Genomic DNA, 21,035 nt, shown 5'->3' on the forward strand with positions numbered 1-21,035 from the left:
TTGTGGGACATTCCTCTCCTGGCGACCGGAGTGCGGAGCTAACTTGGCTGGTTTTCATATACAAAATTTACTGTAGCCTTCGCAAGTTCTAAACATGTTACTTGTCGGTTCCTATTTTAATATTAATAGTAACTAGCAATCGAAAGTAATAATTGGTATATGAGAACTGGCCAAGTTAGACCTTAGGCTACAGTATATTATCCTAAGTTATAAGAAGAAATGATATTTTATATTGTTATAAATACATTTCAGGACAGACCATTGAACTTGGCACCCATTTAGATCTCATCTCTTTTGTCGTAGAAGTCAACAATCAAGGCATATATCATAATATTAAACTCGGCTATCATTTCACATTTATGTTTTTGATGGGATTTTAGAATACATGCCGTAGCCCTCACCAGTCGTAACCAGCATGAAATTCTTCCTGGGTCAGGTACAGGTAAGTTACAATCTTCATGTTGTATTATCATTACTCGTTCTAAACTCATTTCATTTATCTTATCGATTATATTCACCGGCCACGATGACTCATCGCTGTATAAGAATGACGGACCTCTAAACCATTCATTTTTAAAAAGAGAATTGTCGTAATTTTCTCTCGTAGCGAGATCAGCAACATTTAATTTTGTAGGTACATACCCCCACTCCTCAGGGCGGCTTAGCTCGTCTATTTCACCCAGCCGGTTTGCTATGTACGTTTTATAGCTACGTGTATTATTACATATCCAGTGTAGCACGGTACTAGAGTCGCACCAAAAATAACGCCTTACTGGATTTATTTTGTGTTCTCTGATTATTGTATCTGCCAACCTCGCAGCCAATAAAGCAGCTTGCAATTCCAAACGCGGCACGGTAGTATGACTCACGGGCGCGACACGGCACTTGCTAGCTATGAATGACATACATATATCTTTATTTACGTACCATCGCCAGTATGCGACTGCGCACATTGCTTTAGTCGACGCATCGCAACACAAGTGTAACTCTAAATTACTATATTCACTTCCAGCCAAAACCTGTTTCGTAGCGCCTGTCACTACGTCATTGCAGCGGGATGTCGTAGCGCAGCTATTAGCTATGCCAGTTTCGTAGCCGATAGCCCGTTCGGTTACGCTTGTAGATGTACGAGAGGTGAGAGAGGTTATGTTTACCTGAACTGAAGTGCTACGTTTTATCGCTGACTCACTCCCACTCGTCGCTGCTTGATACCACCTCGGCAGACGGATATTTTTTATTTCACTCGTTAGTACATTGACCCACTGACACCATTTTTTATGTATGTCATCTGTTACTAAGTCGTCCCAGCTGATTCCAGCGCGCCAGGTATCTTGCAACATTATTTTAGCTTGTATAGTAAATGGCGATAAGAATCCAAATACATCGAATATTGACATTATGACTCTGAGCATAACTCTTTTTGTTGGTCTATTCTTACCATTAATTATGTCATGTGGTATGCGCTTGAGAGACACATCGAACCCCAACTCGTCTTCGCGCGGGTACCATATCAATCCGAGCGTACGTTCACCTTCGCATTCTTGATCTATTTTGAACTTTACGGCCGTAGTACCCAAGGACTCCTTTGGAATACTATCCAATACGGCTGGACTGTTGCTAGTCCAATTACAAATATGAAAACCACCTGATTTGTGAATTTTACTAATATTACGTACCATTGTTATGGCGGCGGCCTCGTCTGGCAAACTGTCTATGTAGTCATCCATATAATGTTGATTACATATCGCTGCTACGGCGTTTGGCATCGATGACTCATACCTTAGTGCGTTTTTATTCTTAATAAATTGAGCTATGAACGGTGAACATTTCGCGCCAAATATTAATGACGTCATCACGTACGGTTTTTCATGTTCTGCAGGACTGCTTCTCCACAGAAATCTGAGTGCGTCCTGGTCTTCTTCTCTTACCTTTATCCTTAAAAACATATCTTTTATATCGCCGGTCACCGCTACTCTGTTCTCCCTAAATCTTACCATAATGCCGAACAGAGATGTAAGTAGGTCCGGCCCCTTCAGTAGATAGTCATTTAATGACAAACCATTTGTGCCAGCTGCGGCATCGAAGACCAGACGTAGTTTTTTTTTATTTGGGTTGTCTACCCCAAAATGTGGTAAGTACCATGTCCGTGGCGAGACACTGCAGTCTTCCAACTCTCTGGCATAATCATTTTGTAATAAATGATTAACACATTCGACATACCTGTTACCATATTCCGTATTTAACATAATTTTCTTTTCTATACCTTTTAATCTGCGTACAGCGTTAGGGAAGCTATTTGGCATCCTGCAGCTTTCATCTTTCCATGGTAGCCCAACCTCCCACCTGCCGTTGATGAGTGTAGCAGTTTGCTCCATCACTGTCAGGGCACGGATATCATCAGCATTCTCCCGTGGCTTACCTGACACTCCCATGGACTCGATGGTGAATGACCGTCGCACCTCGTCATGGATGTCTCGTAACATGCGCTCGCTCTCGTCGACTGGTAAGCTGTGTAACTCAGAGATAAGGAGGGTCGAGTGGGACGATTGTTTATGTTCCGGTATACCTAAACAACCATGTATACACCAACCTAAGGGAGTGCGTGTAGCGACGGGTTCATTCTTATTACCTAAACTAGTTTGCAAAGGAATTAACAAATGATAATTATCCTGCCCTAACAGTATTTCAGGTTTCAATTTTTTTACACACAATTCATTTTTAATTTTACGCAAATTTTTATACAAGTTGTAATTAACAGTAGATAAATCTTGTATAGGCAAATCTAAATTATTTATGGTACGAGCTTTTACAGTATACACATCATTATTATCATATGAATTTACAGAGAAAATATCAAAGGTTACAACAGTAGTGTTACATAAATTTACAGAATTATTCCATGCACCACACGTACGTAATGTGTCGCTGGGGCCGCTCAGTCCCGCGCGGTTAGCGAGATCGGTAGTTATGAGCGACACAGTTGAACCGTCATCAAGTAAGGCGGTGGTATTAATAACACCGTATGGTCCACGAATTTTTACCGGCACTACTTTTAATAACACTTGTTGATTATTTACGTTAATATGGGTCACAGTTTCACTCACGGGTGGACATTCGTTCACTTGTTCGGCGGTGACGTTGCTAGTCCTGCACCCGGTGGGTACGGGGTAGTGCAGAAGCCGGTGGTGCGCTCCGCCGCAGCCATCTTTATCGCAGGCGGGCGCCGGACATGTTTCGCGCTGATGACTTGACAATAAACACTTGTAACAAAGATTGTTACGCTTAATGTATCGCCATCTATCTTTTCTTAGCGCTTTTTTAAACTGCGTACATTTTGTTAAATCGTTTCTTGAAACACGACAGTATTGACACTTATCATTCAGTACTAAAACAGAATGTGATCTGCTACTTATATTATTATCATAATTTTTATATTTATCGCTGCGTGCATTTATTAAGCATAAGTTAGATGTTGTGGAAATCTTTACTGCTTCTTGAGTTAGAAATTCGGATAATAATTCTAATCTAGATTTCTTTCTTTCTAGTAACAGTGTGTAACTATAATCTGACCACTTAGATACAAGAACAGTTGGCATCTTAGATAATAATAATGTAAATGCATCTATACCTTGTAAATATTCCTGGCGGCCGACGGCTCGTGTTGCTTCCACGAAATTCTGCACTTTCACAGCAAAGTACACTATGTCCTTTTGATATTCTTGTGACACTGGATGTAACTTTTTTAATTCTTGTATCAAGCGTGATATAATTATATCTGGATTACCGAACCTTAGTTCCAGTGTCGCCATTAATTTATCAGGAGTTACGGCGCTGATGAGTAAAGCTGATACCGCTTCCTTTGCGGCTCCACGTAGACATTTCCGTAAACGCCATAAATTTTCCTTCGGATTGAAGTTGCAGACTTCAGTCGATTCTTCATAGGCCTGTTTAAATTGCAGCCATTCCATGGGGTCCCCTGAGTAGTATGGCAAATCCTTCGGCGTGCTCAATCGAGACAATAGTTTAGCATTCGAGTTGCTATTCGCAGAGGCGGCGGCCATGTTCTTTAGAGCGCTTGCTAGCATCTGAACTGTAGTACCATTAGTGCCAGAATCTATTGCTGGCGGACACGTGTCACCCTGTTGAAAACCCTGATCGTGGGCAAACTGTGTGTTTTCCAATTCTTGCTGGCTGTGCTCGACCCACCTCTCCACATTACTATTAATGTTGGTGCGATTATCCCCTAGGTCTGGACTGTATTCTGCTTCTAAATCAGCTAGGTCTGCTTCCAATTGTTTATCAATTAATTCCATTTGAATTTTAGCTTTCTTCTGTGCAGCATCGAGTTCTAACTGCTTTTTACGTGCCAGTACAGATGAATACGAAGACTTCGTGGACTTTGCACGCTTCGTTGTAACGGGCGTCGACGGTTGGCATTCTTCTTTACAAGTACCCGCTTTTGAATTTGTGCTCATAACGGTCGCCGTCTTCTCTTCTGTAGGCTTCATATTACTCGGCCGTGGCGTATCTTGATACTGTTCAGAACCAGGATGCTGCTCCGTCTGCATGCAGTCCTTATTGCGTGCAGTACTTCGGGTGCCTACCATTTTGTGCGCTGGTGGTGTGCGGTACATAAATCCGGCCGAATGACCAAATGTATGGTATAAAATATGGTAGGTCACGATGATGGCAAAAACGAAGACTTTTAAGACAATTGGATTTATTTTCGACACATAAATTTTATAATGTTAATTAGATATATGACGTGCGGTGTCGATCGCATCTAGGTGCAGACTGCGTGGCGTCCGTTGCGCCGGTTATAAGTTTTTTTGAAAACGACTACGACACCGCACGCAGAGACAATAACATAGACAAACATCATTTTAATTATTTTGTTTTTTAAGGCACAGAACGCGTCGCTTACAGTAAGGATTAATATTGTGGCGCGAAAACCCTACTGATAAGATAGGTATATACCAACTCAACACTGTGACATACGGTACAGCATCAGCCCCATTTCTTAGCTTTAGGTGTTTGAAGGAATTAGCGTCTACAACTACAAACACAAACGTTAGTAAAATAGAAAAATATAACAAGATTAGTCGGATTTTGATGAAAGATTGCTTTCCATTACGCAAGTGGATATTCAATCACAAAGAGAACTCGTTATCAACTTCATCACATAACTCATACGCTTCAAAGGAGTTAACGCGCGATCATTCATGGCGGCATATATGTGGTAGCCAAAATCCAGCGGACATAGTTTCCCGCGGTGCCTACTTAGATACACTACACACTAATAATTTATGGTGGGAGGGACCGCCTATTTTAATTGATTCAAAGTATAACTCATCAACCATTTGTTGTAGTGAGAATGAGGACAGTTCAAGTCGTCTGTTGCCTGATTTACCCCAGGTTAAATCAAATTCAGTTCATACTTATCACATAACACAAGTTTTGAGTTGGTTTCCTTTTCATAGATTCTCACAACTCAATCGTATGATACGCGCCTGTGCGTATATTTTACGCTTCATATATAACACACAAATTAAAAATAATAAACGGACAGGTGTACTGAGTGTCGATGAGTTGAGTGAATCACAACAAAGGTTAATACATTTCATTCAATTGGAATCCTACTTTGACATTTACACTACATTAATAAAAAATAATCAATTAAATAATTCGCACTGTCGCGTACAAGCAGAAACAAAACGCAACACAAAAGGAGCGTTCTGATTGGAGCGCACACCCATCCAATTCAAATACGCAACGTAATGTAACAGACTTAAAATATCAACCGATCTAACGTACTTTTGTTCACTCCACCAAATTTGTAATAAATAGTATATTTGCCATTAAATTCGAGACTATCAAGCGAAATCTATCATTTCTACAACCCTGTAATCTGCTGAAGCCATCATCATCTACCATCTGAGCATTCGAGCCGCATCATCACGTACCATTTGGTCCTTCGAGCCGGATCATCACGTACCATTTGGACCTTCGAGCCGAACGATCAAGCAAGAACGAGCGATCTACTGAGGACTTCATCAGATTGCTCCACACCTAACAACGTCTACAATATCAAGCCAGAACCTTGGGCAGCAGCAAAGCATAGTGGGAGACTTGGACAGACGAGATACCTGGCAGATCAACTCCGATAATACAGCGCAAATCGGTACGACCACCAGATATCCTATCCTACCCCTATCCTGTACTTGTGTTCTGTATTGTGGTAAATATCTATTACAGTGTTTGAGACGCAGAGAGTTACCAGTGCACAACAGAGCAGCTTGCCGTCAGCTAGCAACTGCTTCTACTGTTCCTATACGTGAGTACTCCACCTTTCACTGTCTACCAATATGAGTGAACAATCTCAATCAACATCAAAGCCTCATTCTAAGTCGCCATGTAAAATAACAATTACAGGCGATGATAACACGAATCAATTAATTCGTGATTTAGTCAAAAAGCGATCAATTATCAAAGGCCGGTTTACTAGATTTCAAAATTTTATCAATACTTTTGAAGTCAATACAATTCTTTCTCGTCAGACAAAGGCAGATTTGCAGTTAAGAATTCAAAATGCTGCAAATCTGTTCTCTGAGTTTAACGACCTTCAGTCTAAATTAGAAGAATTAGTTTTAGAAGCCGATTTAGATGAACAAATTGAGCAGAGAGGTCAGTTTGAAGACAGGTACTTCAACACACTGTCTCAAGCTGAATGTATGCTCAGTGGAGAAGATGACGCGTCATATTCCAAATCATGCCCCAATTCTAACGATTCCTTAAAACTTCCAGTAATTTCGGTACCTACCTTCACAGGCCTCAGCGATCAGTGGCTACAATATAGGGACATCTTCTTATCATTGGTACATAATAATACGAATATAAGTAGCATTCAAAAGTTTCACTATCTAAAATCATCGTTAAAGGGTACTGCAGCTATGGTTATCGATTCGTTAGAATTTTCGGCTAATAATTATTCGGTGGCATGGGAACTACTCTTAAATCGGTTCAATAATAGTAGATTATTAATACATAACCACGTAAAGGCATTATTTACTCTACAACCCGTGACTACGGAGTCGCCAGATCAATTGCGATATTTAATCGACACTATTTTAAAAAATCTACGTGCATTAAAACTGTTAGGTGAACCAGTCGATAGCTGGGATACACTTATTATGTACATAATTGTATCTAAATTAGACAAAACATCCGAACGCGAATGGGAACAACATAAAATCACAGTTTTAAAATTATCTGGTAACTCCGAATCACGATTGACGGTAGATACGTTATTAGCATTCCTAAAAGATCGGGCTGACATGTTAGAAACATTACTTGCGTCGCACAACAATTATAAACACGATTCAAATAACAAACAAATTTCAAACACGACAAAACACAACGTACATTGTAATGTTTCTACCAATAAGCCACAAATCCACACGAAGAGATCTTGTTTATTCTGTGACAACGGTTATCATCCATTATATGCGTGTCAAACATTTATAAGCACTGATCTAGATACTAGGCTAAAGTTCGTCAGTGAAAATAAATTATGCGACAACTGTTTGCGACCGGGGCATCGCCCGAATGAGTGCAGGTTCGGTGGATGTAGAAAGTGTAACAAAAAACATAACTCATTGATTCATAAAGATAGTGAAGTTTGCAACTTGTCACCGGTAAGCGAACGGAACACAGCTGCATTATCTATGCACTCTCATTCACCGAGGCAGGGGGGCGCCCCGCAGCCGCCGTCATAGGCCCGGATCTTAACATTAACAAATGCTCACGCTCATCTACGCACACTAATACATTATGCGCTCAGTATCCCTGTACGCAGCCGGTTCTTTTATCGACAGCGTTAGTCGATATTTATGACAAATACAATAATATTCACTCTGTTCGCGCGCTTTTAGATTCGGGTAGCGAGCGATGTATTATGACGCAATCATTATGCGATTTACTAAATTTACCATTTATACAGTCCACTCAAGAAATTCATGGGGTTGGTAATTCAATAACACAGTCCACAAAGATGTGTGATATTGAATTGAAATCCCGTATTAGCTCATACACTGCGTGCATACGATGTATTGTATTGCCGCATTTAACATCTACGCTGCCAGCGATACCGAAACAATACGCGCAGTTTCGTATCCCTGACAGCATGCAACTAGCAGATCCGCACTTTTATGAACCCCAGAATATAGATATTTTAATAGGCGCAGATAAATTCTGGGATTTATTAAGTAATGGCAGAATGCGATTACCTAACGGTCCGTTTTTGCAAAATACACGACTAGGCTGGATTATATCGGGTTCTGTAGGTGTAAACACGCAGAATACCGGTCAAATCCAGTGTAATTTTACACACGTTACCGATACTCAATCACAACAATTTAGGGAGCTTGAGAAAGTTACTAAATCATGTGAGACGCAAACTGATGACCAGCGAGAGTGCGAAAATCCTTTCATTACAACTACGATGCGCAATAATGATGGAAGGTTTTGCGTTCGCATTCCTCTCAAGTCATCACCACATGAATTAGGCGAATCATATCCTCAAACCCTAAACCGATTTTCAACGTTAAATAAGCGATTACAAAAACATGATTAAAACATTACAAATTTCTATACTGCAATTTTATTAATAAATATCTACTCAAATTTAAATGTACATTTCACGGCTTATTTTCGGGACAAAGGGTCAAATTATTTTTCTGTCCTACATTTTCTCAATTATACCGTATGAAGAATACATTTATATGTATACGTCAATTTATACACTACGAACGAAATTTTAAAATTAATAGGCTACTATTGATGAGCCACAAACGTAAATGTATACCTTATACAGCACCACAGGCGTTTCAATATAACATACGGTGGCAGTGGTGTCCTATTGCAAGTAGGAACCTTGCAAGAAAGATTCCACATGAGTGTATTCTATGCAAGCGTATACTCGGTAAAACCTTGCAACCTCTCATGGGTAATCTTAGGCTTAGGGAACAGTTGAATGCTACTTATTCGTATATGACCTATGGTGTTGATTATATGGAACCGGTGTTTACATTGAATCGTAAGGGAATGGGCGCTAAATCCGTTAAGTCATATAAATATAAAAACAAATGTTTTCGTGTATGTTTCATAACATGCACAGTACATTTGAAACTTTTAAGGGATCTATCCACTGAAGCATGCCTTATCACTCTGAAACGATTTATTTCACGTCGTAGTAAACCGGCCAAATCATTCAACATAACAAAATTAAAATTCGTAGATGCCATACACGGAAATTCAAACTTTCATCTAGTTATTGAAAGACATATCAATTAAGCAATTAAATCAAGTTTTATTCCCCCTGTGTTCTCCTCATTTGGTGAGCTTTTGGATGGTGGAATACGCACAATATGTGACTATATGGCTAAGTAGTCCTAATTCATCTGCCACTTACACAATGATACCCTATCCTAATAACCTTCAACCCTTAAGTCCTGCACACTTCCTGGTTGGTCGTCCGCTTACAGCACTAGTATGTCAGGACATGAGGACTGATACAGGGAATTACTCTATCATGATCAAGGAGTTGAGCAGATTTGTCATCAACTTTCGTTGAGATGGGGACGCAAACAAATGTCGGAACAGCAAACAAGCGAAGACTCAACCGCAGTTCACATTGGAACCACTCAAGAGCTTCCAAGGCCGGGGGCATGTCGCGTACAAGCAGCAACAAAACGCAACACAAAAGGAGCGTTCTGATTGGAGCGCACACCCATCCAATTCAAATACGCAACGTAATGTAACAGACTTAAAATATCAACCGACCGATCTAACGTACTTTTGTTCACTCCACCAAATTTGTAATAAATAGTATATTTGCCATTAAATTCGAGACTATCAAGCGAAGTCTATCATTTCTACAACCCTGTAATCTGCTGAAGCCATCATCATCTACCATCTGAGCATTCGAGCCGCATCATCACGTACCACGCACAATTTATCCAATTTAAATTTATTTCTAGATAAAAATAATTTAATTAGAGTAGGTGGTCGGCTTAGTAATTCTACTTCATTTACTTACGACAAAAAACATCCCATATTATTATCAGGCAAACATCAATTTACCATACTACTGATTTGTGCGGAACACAAACGTCTACTGCATGCAGCGCCACAGGCTCTCTTGTATGCGATAAGAGAAGTATGGTGGCCGATTGGTGGGAGAAATATTGCCAGACAAACCGTACATAATTGTGCTAGATGCGCTCGCTTTCGTGCTAAACCGCTAACACCTCTTATGGGTAATCTTCCTATACAACGGGTAACCCCTGCATTTCCATTCATGTGTTCTGGAGTCGATTATATGGGTCCCGTTTATATTTTAAATCACAAGGGCCGTTATAAAGGCATATATTGCAATTTTCATTTGTTTTACTACTCGCGCAGTTAATTTAGAATTGGTAGGTGATTTGTCAACAGATACGTATTTATTAGCTCTCAAACGGTTTATTTCTCGCCGTGGTAAACCGTCTGACATGTTTTCAGACAACGGTAGAAACTTTGTAGGACTCATGAATGAATTTCAAAATTTTCTCTCCAATTGTTCACAATATATTATTAATTACGCTATTATTAAATTCCATTTCATACCTCCTTATTCTCCTCATTGGGGTGGTCTGTGGGAAAGTGGTGTACGCTCATGCAAGAATGTTTTGCGACGCGTAGTCGGTAACTTGCATTTAACATATGAAGAGTTCAATACGGTATTAACACAGGTCGAAGCTGTTCTGAACTCCCGTCCACTTAGTCCTATGTCCACAGATCCTCATGACTATTATCCCTTAAGCCCAGCTCATTTCTTGGTCGGTCGTCCGCTGACTGCGCCGCCGTGCTCTGATGTTCAAGACTTCACGCCATCAAACTTGACACGATATCAACGGGTAGAACAAATACGCCAACATTTTTGGACAAGGTGGTCCAAAGAATATATATCTGAGATGCAAATAAGGAACAAATGGAAAATTCGCCAAGCACACCTGAAGCCAAACACCTTAGTGCTCATCAAGGACGACCACTTACCTCCATTAAAGTGGCGTTTAGGACGCATCATTTCCACTCTCCGACATAAGGACGGAGACCGGCATCGTTAGGCGGGCATTCTCTAAAATATGCCCTCTTTGGAACGAAGAAGAAGAATTGAAAGTGGAACCTTCCAAGGCCGGGGGCATGTTAAAACAGTAGTAGCAAATCTGCTGTGAGCAGTATAATGCTCAAACCCACAGTCGCCATCCTCAACCACCACTGGTCGACGTCAAACGTTGCGTCGATGACGATATCACACAATCGACCAGTGAGAAGCATCGCTCATCACGCGACACATATGAGCACCAATAAAAAGGGTGGATACTCCACCCCTAGGTGGATACTCCCTCCAGTTGTTGCAATAAACGCTTCATGAGAAGAGGTCACAGTTTCATTTAAAAACACTCTTCCTTATCAAAAAACAAATTAACAATTATATTAATTCGTATAATTTCAATGTCATAAATCTATAATATAATCTGACAGTGCAGCTATTTATAAAAGTTAGGTTAAGCTAGAACCTAGCTTAACAATCACAATTTCAAGAAGTTATATTTTAACTCTTGATTATGATGACGATAAAGGTCCTGATGCCGGTCACAGATGGTTCAGGAGGGCACCCCAAATAGCGCCCGAGACTTGTGACACGGGATTAGGTTTAAAGGTACCTTTTAGAATGCATTAACACTCACCTTCACTACTTCTGGTAACCTCCCATTCCCAACTAATAACCCCCCAATTTCTACAATATTCACAAAAGTTATACTGAACCGAATTGCTACTGCTTCAGCTGGTTCATATAAACAATATTCAATATGGGTTAATTCGTCTATTAATTACCTATTTACTTTGTGCAGTGTATAATAAGTTGTAATATAATAAATACAATGCGTCCTAAACTTTACCCACACAATGCTGCATATTATACCAGAGTAGCAACATATCTCTATATTGATACACCAGCCATACAACATGCATACGGGAAAACTTAGGGTGTGTGACCTAGATAACCACAGTGTTATCAACTAAGTTAAGTCCCTACTGTTTGTAGAAATCTCCACAGGGACCGTGGTCTAAAACCTTAATTACGAGCTTTGACTCAACCATCCTCAATGATGGAAAATGTGACTTCATCAGAGATTCATCGATCTGAGCCTCTCTCTCCTCCTGATGAAAACTTCCACAAACTATTTATTATAAACTTCACTTACTTGCTAGTCTCCATAGAGAGATTTACGGTTCACATTTGATCATCATAAATTATTGGAAAATGTTACTTCAATACAAAATTCATCGATACAAACATTTGCCTCCTTCTAATAAAGCCTTCAGCAAAATATATAAGACTCAAGGATCTTTCCTCTCACTACATCTTCCGTGTAATGTAATGTAGACATGTACTAAATATTAACCATGCAATATCTATATATTCAAAATAGTAATCGTAATTTACTATCCCAAACAAAGAACACCACACAGCAAGACATTTAGTGTGAGTAATGAAATATTTGAAATAAGTAATAAATAGTTGAAATAAGTGGATGAAATATTTATTGTTGATAAGTAACTGAACTATTATTAGCCATCATTATAAGAATAGAATAGAATAGAAAATCATTTATTCAAATAAACTTAATTTAAGCACTTTTGAATAGTCAACATTTTTTTAAATCTACCGCTTATTCGGAAAGCTGTCTCATCACAAGAAGAATAAGCAAGAAACTTGTTTTTTTTTTTTATACTACTATGGTGGCAAACAAGCATACGGCCCATCTGATGGTAAATGGTTACCGTAGCCTATGGACGCCTGAAGCACCAGGGGTGTCACGTGCGCGTTGCCGACCCTTAAGAAACCTTAATATACCCTTCTTGAAAAACCCCATGCTGTAGTCTCGTGAGAAAACCTCGGCAGGAAGTTCATTCCACAATCTAAGTGTACGCGGGAGGAAGCTCCTCTGAAACCGCACTGTCCGAGACCACTTAGGTTCCAGCGTGTGGGAATGAATTCCCTGTCGATGGCGAGCGGTGCGATGGTGAAAGGTGGCCGTAGGCATCATGTCGAACAATTCCTCAGAACACAGTCCGTTGTATAATCGGTAGAACACACAAAGCGAAGCGAAGTCTCGCCTCAAACTAAGTGGCTCGATACCGTCAGAGAGATTGGGATCATCGACAATTCTCATAGCACGTCTCTGAACCGAGTCAAAAGGACCGAGCTGGTATCCAGGTGCTCCTGCCCAAAGATGAGAGCAGTACTCCATGTGCGGCCGAACTTGAGACTTATATAAGAGGAGTCTCTGGTCCGCAGTGAAATACCGCTTCGCTCTATTGAGCACACCGAGTTTTTTGGACGCCAGCTTAACCTTTTCTTCGAGGTGACTACGGAACTCAACTGTGCTAGAGATGTCGATACCGAGAATCCCAATACTCTTAGAGATGGTAATGGACGTGTTCTGGAATTGCGGAGCCACAGCAAAAGGGGTTTTCTTAGCGAAAAACGACTGAACGCACAGGCTTGTGTCTTGGTAGGGTTGAATTGAACTAAGTTCAGTCGCCCCCAATCGGAGACTCTGGTAAGAGTACTCTCGATTTCAGACACAAGCTGTTCGCGGTTTGCCTCCACAACAGAAAGAGTGATTTGATTAGCACGGCCCGTGTAAAATGCGTCCCCAGTACTGTCATCCGCATAACAATGAATGTTAACTGTAGTTAACAAATCATTGATATGCAGCAAAAACAATGTCGGGGAGAGAACGGAGCCTTGCGGGACGCCAGCGTTAATGTCCATGCTATCGGAGCAACTACCGTCGACTACGGTTTTGATGCATCTGCCAGACAAAAAACTAGCGACCCATTTGCATAATCCCTCTGGTATACCGTACGAGGGCAATTTCGATAGAAGACCTTGATGCCAAACCCGATCGAATGCCTTCGCCATGTCAAGGCTGACTGCCAATGCCTCACCTTTACTCTCGATGGCAAGAGCCCAACGGTGTGTGAGATACACTAAAAGATCACCAGTTGAGCGATTATGGCGAAAGCCATATTGACGATCGCTCAATAGATCGTGATCCTCTAGGTATCCCAGGAGCTGTGTATTGATTACACGCTCCATCACCTTGGAGAGTAGAGATGCGATAGCGATAGGCCTGTAGTTCGATGGGTTTGATCTGTCGCCCTTTTTTGGCACAGGGTGCACAAGGGTGGTCTTCCATGAAGACGGAAATTGCCCAGAGGAGTATGAAAACGCGAAAAGGCGCGTGAGTACGGGACACAACTCCGGAGCACACTTCTTTAACACCAATGCCGGTATGCCGTCTGGCCCATTCGACTTGTGGACGTCAAGAGACAGTAACTCTCGCCGGACACGCCGTTGCGTTACGGATATTTCCGGCATAGAGTTACCACACCATGGGATGGTAGTAGGTATGGTGTCCCCGGCGTCCAAAGTCGAATTTGAGGCAAAAAGAGCGCACAACAAATCGGCCTTCTCTTTTGCACTGATTGCCAAGTTATCATCCGGCTTCCGTAGTGGTGGTAAGGACGACTGACTAAAGTTACCTTCGGCAGCTTTGGCAAGCGACCAAAAGGCACGACTTCCAGAAGGATGTCGTGCTAGTCGTTCACCAATTTTACTGACGAAGTCGAATTTGGCTCTAGCAATTACTCTCTTACTAAACCTGGACGCAGCATTTAAATTACGCCTTGCATCAGATACGTCAACATCACTGTTGGAACGAGCCGTGGTCCAAGCCTGATAAGCAGTTTGTTTAGCCTGTCTGGCTTCTCTGCATGACCTATTAAACCACGGTCGCTTTTTCGCCCCTGAAGAAACAAGCAGATTTGGAATAAAACATTCCATACCCGCAAGTATGACTTCAGTAACGGCGGCTGTACAGGTATCGACGTCTTCTGATGCAAAGCAGTACTGCTTCCATGGGTACGATGCGTAAAATTCTCGCAATCTGTCCCAATCTGCAGACTTATAATGCCACATACGACGTTGACAAGGAGGTCGGGATATGGCAGGTTTTGTTCCACAGTACCTGGGATCGGATAAGGCAGTGATCTGAAGAACCAAGTGGTGCCTCCACGGTCACTGAATATCCGTCCGGTCGTGTAGTCAGCAGAAGGTCCAGTAAGGAGCTCGTATGGGTCTCGATATCAGGTATTCTCGTTGGAGAATGAACCAGTTGCGAGAATCCATAGGCCAGAGCAAACTCGTGAGCAGTTCTCCCCGCGTGGTCGGTGAGCCGAGAACGGAGCCACTCGATGTGATGGGCATTGAAGTCTCCAAGTATCACTAGACTTGCGGAGGGATACTGCTCAAGAACTTTATCAGACGTCAATTGAAGGTGCTCAAACAGACGAGTCGTATCCTCCTCACCGCTATGAGACCTGTACAGGCACGCATAGATGCCGGTGTAGTCACCCTGATCAATGCGAACCCATAGGATTGACAGGTCTTTTTCTTCTAGACCAAGAAGGCGGCGACAGCAGATATCTTCCCGGACATACAAACAAACCCCGGCACGACGCACAAATTTGTGCTCGAGTTTATACCCAGGGTACAGCAGGTACGAAGTGTCAGCCGGAGAGGATATCTGCGTCTCCGTAAGGAATAAAAGGGTCGGCTTGGCGGTCTCAAGGTGATGGTGGACCGCATTGATGTTTCCGTGAAGTCCCCTGATATTACAGAAATCCATATCTAATGTGGATTGGGGTGCCGCTGAAGTATTACATTTCCTTTTTTTGCTTCTGGTCATGGGTAATTTTTTTTAAGGTTTAGGGGGAATGGTATTAGAAAGGACAAAAGGTGCATCAACGCACCCCAGCACTGCACAGGTTGGGTGACTTGGTGGCACGGCGGCCGGAAGGGCCCCAGTCCCCCCACTGGTGTAGCAGCCGGGTCCACTCCGGTCTCCTCCTCCGGCACGACTACTACACCAGGGATTATACACAGGCGGCAGTTCAGCCTTCCAGGGCGGAGATTATGTAATCCCTGGATTCGGGAACCCAACAACCTGCGGGCGGCCAGCGGTTAGCCGTTTCACCGGGTCTCCCTGAACGCCGCGCCACCACGTCGCGCCTATGCAATCCCGAGGCACTGTTGGACACACAGGTCCACCAATACCAGCACAACCCATCCCCATGGGGCTCTGGTCACCTTACTCACCACAGGAACACAGTGCTGTTGTGTAGTGCAAGTACAGCACTGTTTGGCTGTGGTTTTCCGCTTGGTGGAGGTACTACGCCAGTTCGGGCCGCCCCAAGTCGAGCAAGATGTATCGAAATACATCTTGCTGTGCCCTCCCTTCTACTTGTGTGTTGCTCTTTTAAACAATCCTTGTAAGTTCACATTTTACAAGTCGAAACGTGTGAATACAAACTACCAACCAGCACTAATTTATTTAGGCTCAAATATAAAAACACAATAAGATTAAATCAGTCGTAGTGATAAGAGCAGACCAGTCCCTACAAGCAGCACTCGTTCACGAGTATGACGGATGAGCCAGCCATCACTGCGCTCGACCATATTCTAGGGAGCCCAATGACCCGGCCCACCACGCCGCCACATGTCTGGACATTTTAGTGAGCATGACTACTCATTCCACTCGACCACGTCACAGCTACAAAAATTACTATATGGTAGTTACAGTATTCGCACTTTACATGAGGATGCATGCGGTAATCAATACAAACGCCGCTACGCTATCATATATCAAGAAAGCAGTATGAAAAACAAATTATATTGTTGTCCGCAAATAAACTTATACTTGCTATATATTGCTATCATCTATAAATTCATCTATCCTATAATAGGCTTTTTTACATAACATTTGTTTAATATAAAGTTTGAATTGCCTCTCTGTCAGATTTAGCGTAGATTCTGGCAGTTTACTATAGAATCTTACGCAATTACCATAAAATGAATTACTAACTTTGTGTAGACGGCAATTAGGTAAAATTAACTTATTTTTATTGCGTAAGTTTCTACTTGAAATTTCTGTCTTTAAATTTCTTGAAACTATCTAAGTTTTTCCTTGTATACATAAAATTTTCATAAATGTACTGTGAGGCAACGGTGAGGATATTTGATTGTTTAAAGCATTGACGTAATGACTCTAGAATCCATATCATAAATAGAACGTATGGCTCTCTTTGTAAAATAAATATAGTATTTACATCGGCAGCTTTACCCCACAGCAGTATGCCATATGACATAATGCTATGGAAATAACTAAAATATACAAGTTTTGCCGTTGCCACGTCTGTTAATTGCCTTATCCTTCTAATTGCATAAGCAGCAGAACTAAGTCTACTGGCTAATTTTGAAATATGGGGCCCCCATTGTAACTTCGAGTCCACTGTTATTCCTAAAAAAACTGTATCACTAACAAAATTTACTATTTCATCATTAAGCAATAGCTGCGTATTTACTTGTCTTACATTAGGCAGCGTGAATTTAATACACTTAGTTTTGTTGGAGTTTAATAATAGATTATTACATGTGAACCAATTTAATATAGCAGAGATAGCATAATTTGCATCGTCTAAATGATTACATTGGCGACCAATTTTAAATACTAACGAAGTATCATCCGCAAATAACACTATATCTGCAACTTTCTCTACCATGTAGGGAAGGTCATTTATATAAATTAAAAAGAGAAATGGCCCTAAGATTGAACCTTGAGGAACGCCCATTTTTATATTAGTACCCTTAGACTTTACACCATCAATATCTACAGTTTGCACCCTATCCTCTAGATAAGTTTTCATTAGACTTAGGTCATTATCTCTAATACCATAATGTTCGAGCTTATACAAAAGTGTTTTATGATCTACGCAATCAGACGCCTTTGATAAGTCACAAAAAACGCCGAGAGCATCCTGTGAGTTCTCCCATGATTTGAATATATGTGTAATAAGCGCTACACCGGCATCAGTAGTAGACTTACCGGCGGTGAAACCATATTGGTGACTGTGAAGCAGTCCGTTATCCCTGAAGTATTTTAACATTTGGTTAAACATAATCTTATCAAATACTTTACTTAGAACTGGCAAAATAGAAATTGGTCTGTAGTTGCCTAGCTCAAATCTATCTCCTGATTGAAACAGTGGAATTAATTTGCTAAATTTCATTGATTGAGGGAACACGCCATTATCAACACATTTATTGAAAATAGTAACTAGATAAGGAGCAACAATATCTATGAATGAACTAACTACTTTTACTGACGTACTAACTACTTTAACTGACATGCCCCAGAGATCTTCCGTATTTTTTAAATTTAACTGTTTGAATATTTTTATTATATGAGAAGGGCTGACATGTGAAAAATTAAATGTTAAAGAGCAAGGGCTGACATTAGCCTCCAGTAATGTTTTTGCTCGAATTGGAGATGAGTCTAGAGTAGATGTAATATCAATCGGAATATTAGCAAAAAAATCTTGAAAAATATGAACTATATCTTTTGTTGCTGTTATTAACTTATTGTCATAATTTAATGAGAATTGATTGCAGGCTTTTTCAGACCTTCCAGTTTCTTTGTTTATAATACCCCAGATGGTCTTAATTTTGTCAGAAGACTGATTAATTTGTTTATTTATATAATTAGATTTTGCTGCAATACAAACTTGTTTGAAAATTTTTGAATAATTTCTCACATAAGTCGTAAATTTGTCATCAAATCTATATTTTTTTTGATCATATAAATCAAATAAAATGTTTCTACTTTTAAGTATTCCTACTGTTGCCCATTCTGTAAATTTAGATTTAACACAATATTCTTTTTTCTTGAAAATATTCTGGTATTCTTTTGACAAAAGACTAATTAACTTGGGGTTAAGAATATCAGGATTATTAAGACTGATAGACTGTAACTCTAAGTCTAATTTATATTTAACCGTGGTTTTGTATTTATTAATATTGTAAGCATTTATTTGTCTTTTTGATCTTTTATTATTGGTATTTTTTTTAGTCTGATTACTAAACTTAACAACTTGACCACAGTGATCTGAAGGAAGTTTATTAATTATCAATTTTTCTTTCTTTCGCAGTTACAAAAAACATTGTCAAGACAAGTAGCCGTCGTAGCGGTTACACGCGTGGGTTCCCGAAAGACATAACTCAAATTAAAAGACTGAAATAAACTAATAATTTTTGTACATGTGGGTGTATCGCAAAGAATATCAACGTTAAAATCACCACACACAATGATTTTTTTATTGCTATTAAATACTTTTTTTAATATATCCTCCATCACCTCTTCAAATACATTATAATCACTATTATGAGGCCTGTAAACACATATAAGTATATAATTATCTAGTTCTATACATGAGATTTCTGTACAACACTCAATAGAAAGTCTAATGTCAGCACGTTCCTTTACTTTAATATTATTTCTTGCAATTATCATAGACCCACCTCTGTTAACTGACTTTCTATTGAAGCAGCTGACAACATTATAATTATTTAAACTGAACATCATATTGCTTTCTTTAATCCAATGTTCAGTGAAACAGATAATATCAATATTGTATTTTTCCAAAAATAATTGTATAATTAACTCACTGCCGGGAAAACTTTGTATGTTCTGATGAACAATTACCAATTCTAATTGCTTTCCCTTTGTCTTTGTTAGCAGTTTAAATCTGCAGTCAAATTACTTATATCACTATTTAAACAAAAATTAATAGAATCATTTGTTATGTCACAATTTTTATGTTGAAGTTTACCATGTAAACTGTTCATGAAGTCAATATTATAAGCCACTAAAGTGGCTATTTTATTCTTAGAAGATTTAGAAAGATACATTGTATCTTTTGTCAAATAAAAATCACTAATAAAACTATTAGTGTCAAAAAATGTAAAAACGTCACTATGACGACATGTCAATGTATGTAATAAATTATTAAGGTAATGTACCTTATTGTTAATTTTTTATGATAATGGCTACTTGTATAAGGAAGAGCGCACAATACAATCTTATATACATTCAATTGTAACAAATATTGAATACCTTTAATTATATCCTGTCTATTTAATTTAATACTATTACCGAAAAATAACACAACTGAGGTCAGTTTATTCTTTTTAGTAGATTTAATTTTTTTAATAATTTGTGCAAATGATGCCTCTGGCATACAGTAATTTAATAAATTACCCTTAAGATGGTACTTCAATATAGACCCAAAATTACAGCCTATCCTGTCAGAAAACACCATTGTGCTACTTTTAGGATTATAGTCACTGGCACAAACCACCTGAACTTCATTTTTCAGCACAGTTGAAACTGAATTATTATTTGGCAAAGATGAATGATCACATGTACAATGTTCAATTAACGACTCAAAACGGTCAGCATTGTATTTACTGTCATCAATCAAATCATCCATTGCTAAAATATGCTCCTGGATTTGTTTTTGTGAGATAGTATACTTGTTATTTAAGTCATGAAGTGAAGATTCTAAACTATTGATTTTTGAAGTTAGGTAGTCTGTATCAATGTCATATAACTTTTGGCTTTCTACTAACTTATTATTACACTTATTAATGTAATCATGCAATTTTAAATATATATATAAATATCCCCTTGGGCACTTTGTGGCTCAGACGTGCCGTATAGGTAGTAATTTGTTGATCCATTTTCACTTGTTGATCCGGAGGCCTTTTGTTGATCTAATGCCAGCTGACCATATGTAAATGTGGTTCCGTTTGGAGCCACAACTGTCACGACGAGTAATAATAAAAATTAAGCGATTTATACACGATTTTATACAAATCCACCTTTTTGGCATACGACCACTTCTTGATCCAATTCAAACGGACCAATCAGGGTGCAGTATTTGCCAAGGGCTTCCTCATTGGCACGTTTGGGCTACTACATTATGGCTACAGTAACTTAATAATGTCTAGCTAGTATTTCAAA

General features: G+C 39.8%; 2 protein-coding genes across 2 annotated transcripts; one reads left to right on the forward strand and one right to left on the reverse strand.

The window, feature by feature from the left end:
- Positions 1 to 1,852: 1,852 nt before the first annotated feature.
- On the reverse strand, positions 1,853 to 4,128 carry LOC131854526 (uncharacterized). The gene is made up of 2 exons (XM_059205646.1): positions 1,929 to 4,128; positions 1,853 to 1,873 (listed from the first exon to the last, which is right to left on the reverse strand). The coding sequence occupies exons 1-2, from the start codon at positions 4,083 to 4,085 to the stop codon at positions 1,853 to 1,855; spliced, it is 2,178 nt and encodes a 725-aa protein (XP_059061629.1). The 5' UTR covers positions 4,086 to 4,128.
- A 3,922-nt stretch (positions 4,129 to 8,050) lies between these two features.
- Positions 8,051 to 8,632, forward strand: LOC131854527 (uncharacterized). The gene has a single exon (XM_059205647.1). The coding sequence runs from the start codon at positions 8,051 to 8,053 to the stop codon at positions 8,630 to 8,632; it is 582 nt and encodes a 193-aa protein (XP_059061630.1).
- Positions 8,633 to 21,035: the final 12,403 nt, after the last annotated feature.

This window comes from Achroia grisella, unplaced genomic scaffold (genome assembly GCF_030625045.1).
Source record: "Achroia grisella isolate CSIRO2021 unplaced genomic scaffold, CSIRO_AGI_Agris_v1 utg1205, whole genome shotgun sequence".
Lineage (NCBI taxonomy): Eukaryota > Metazoa > Arthropoda > Insecta > Lepidoptera > Pyralidae > Achroia > Achroia grisella.

What these genes read in the sequence shown, in the direction of transcription:
- LOC131854527 (XM_059205647.1), top strand. Translation starts at nt 8,051, where the DNA reads ATGTGTGATATTGAATTGAAATCCCGTATTAGCTCATACACTGCGTGC.
- LOC131854526 (XM_059205646.1), bottom strand. Translation starts at nt 4,085, where the DNA reads ATGCTAGCAAGCGCTCTAAAGAACATGGCCGCCGCCTCTGCGAATAGC. An exon ending in ATATGTTTTTAAGGATAAAG is followed by an intron (nt 1,874 to 1,928) that starts GTAAGAGAAGAA and finishes GCAGTCCTGCAG; the next exon opens with AACATGAAAAACCGTACGTG.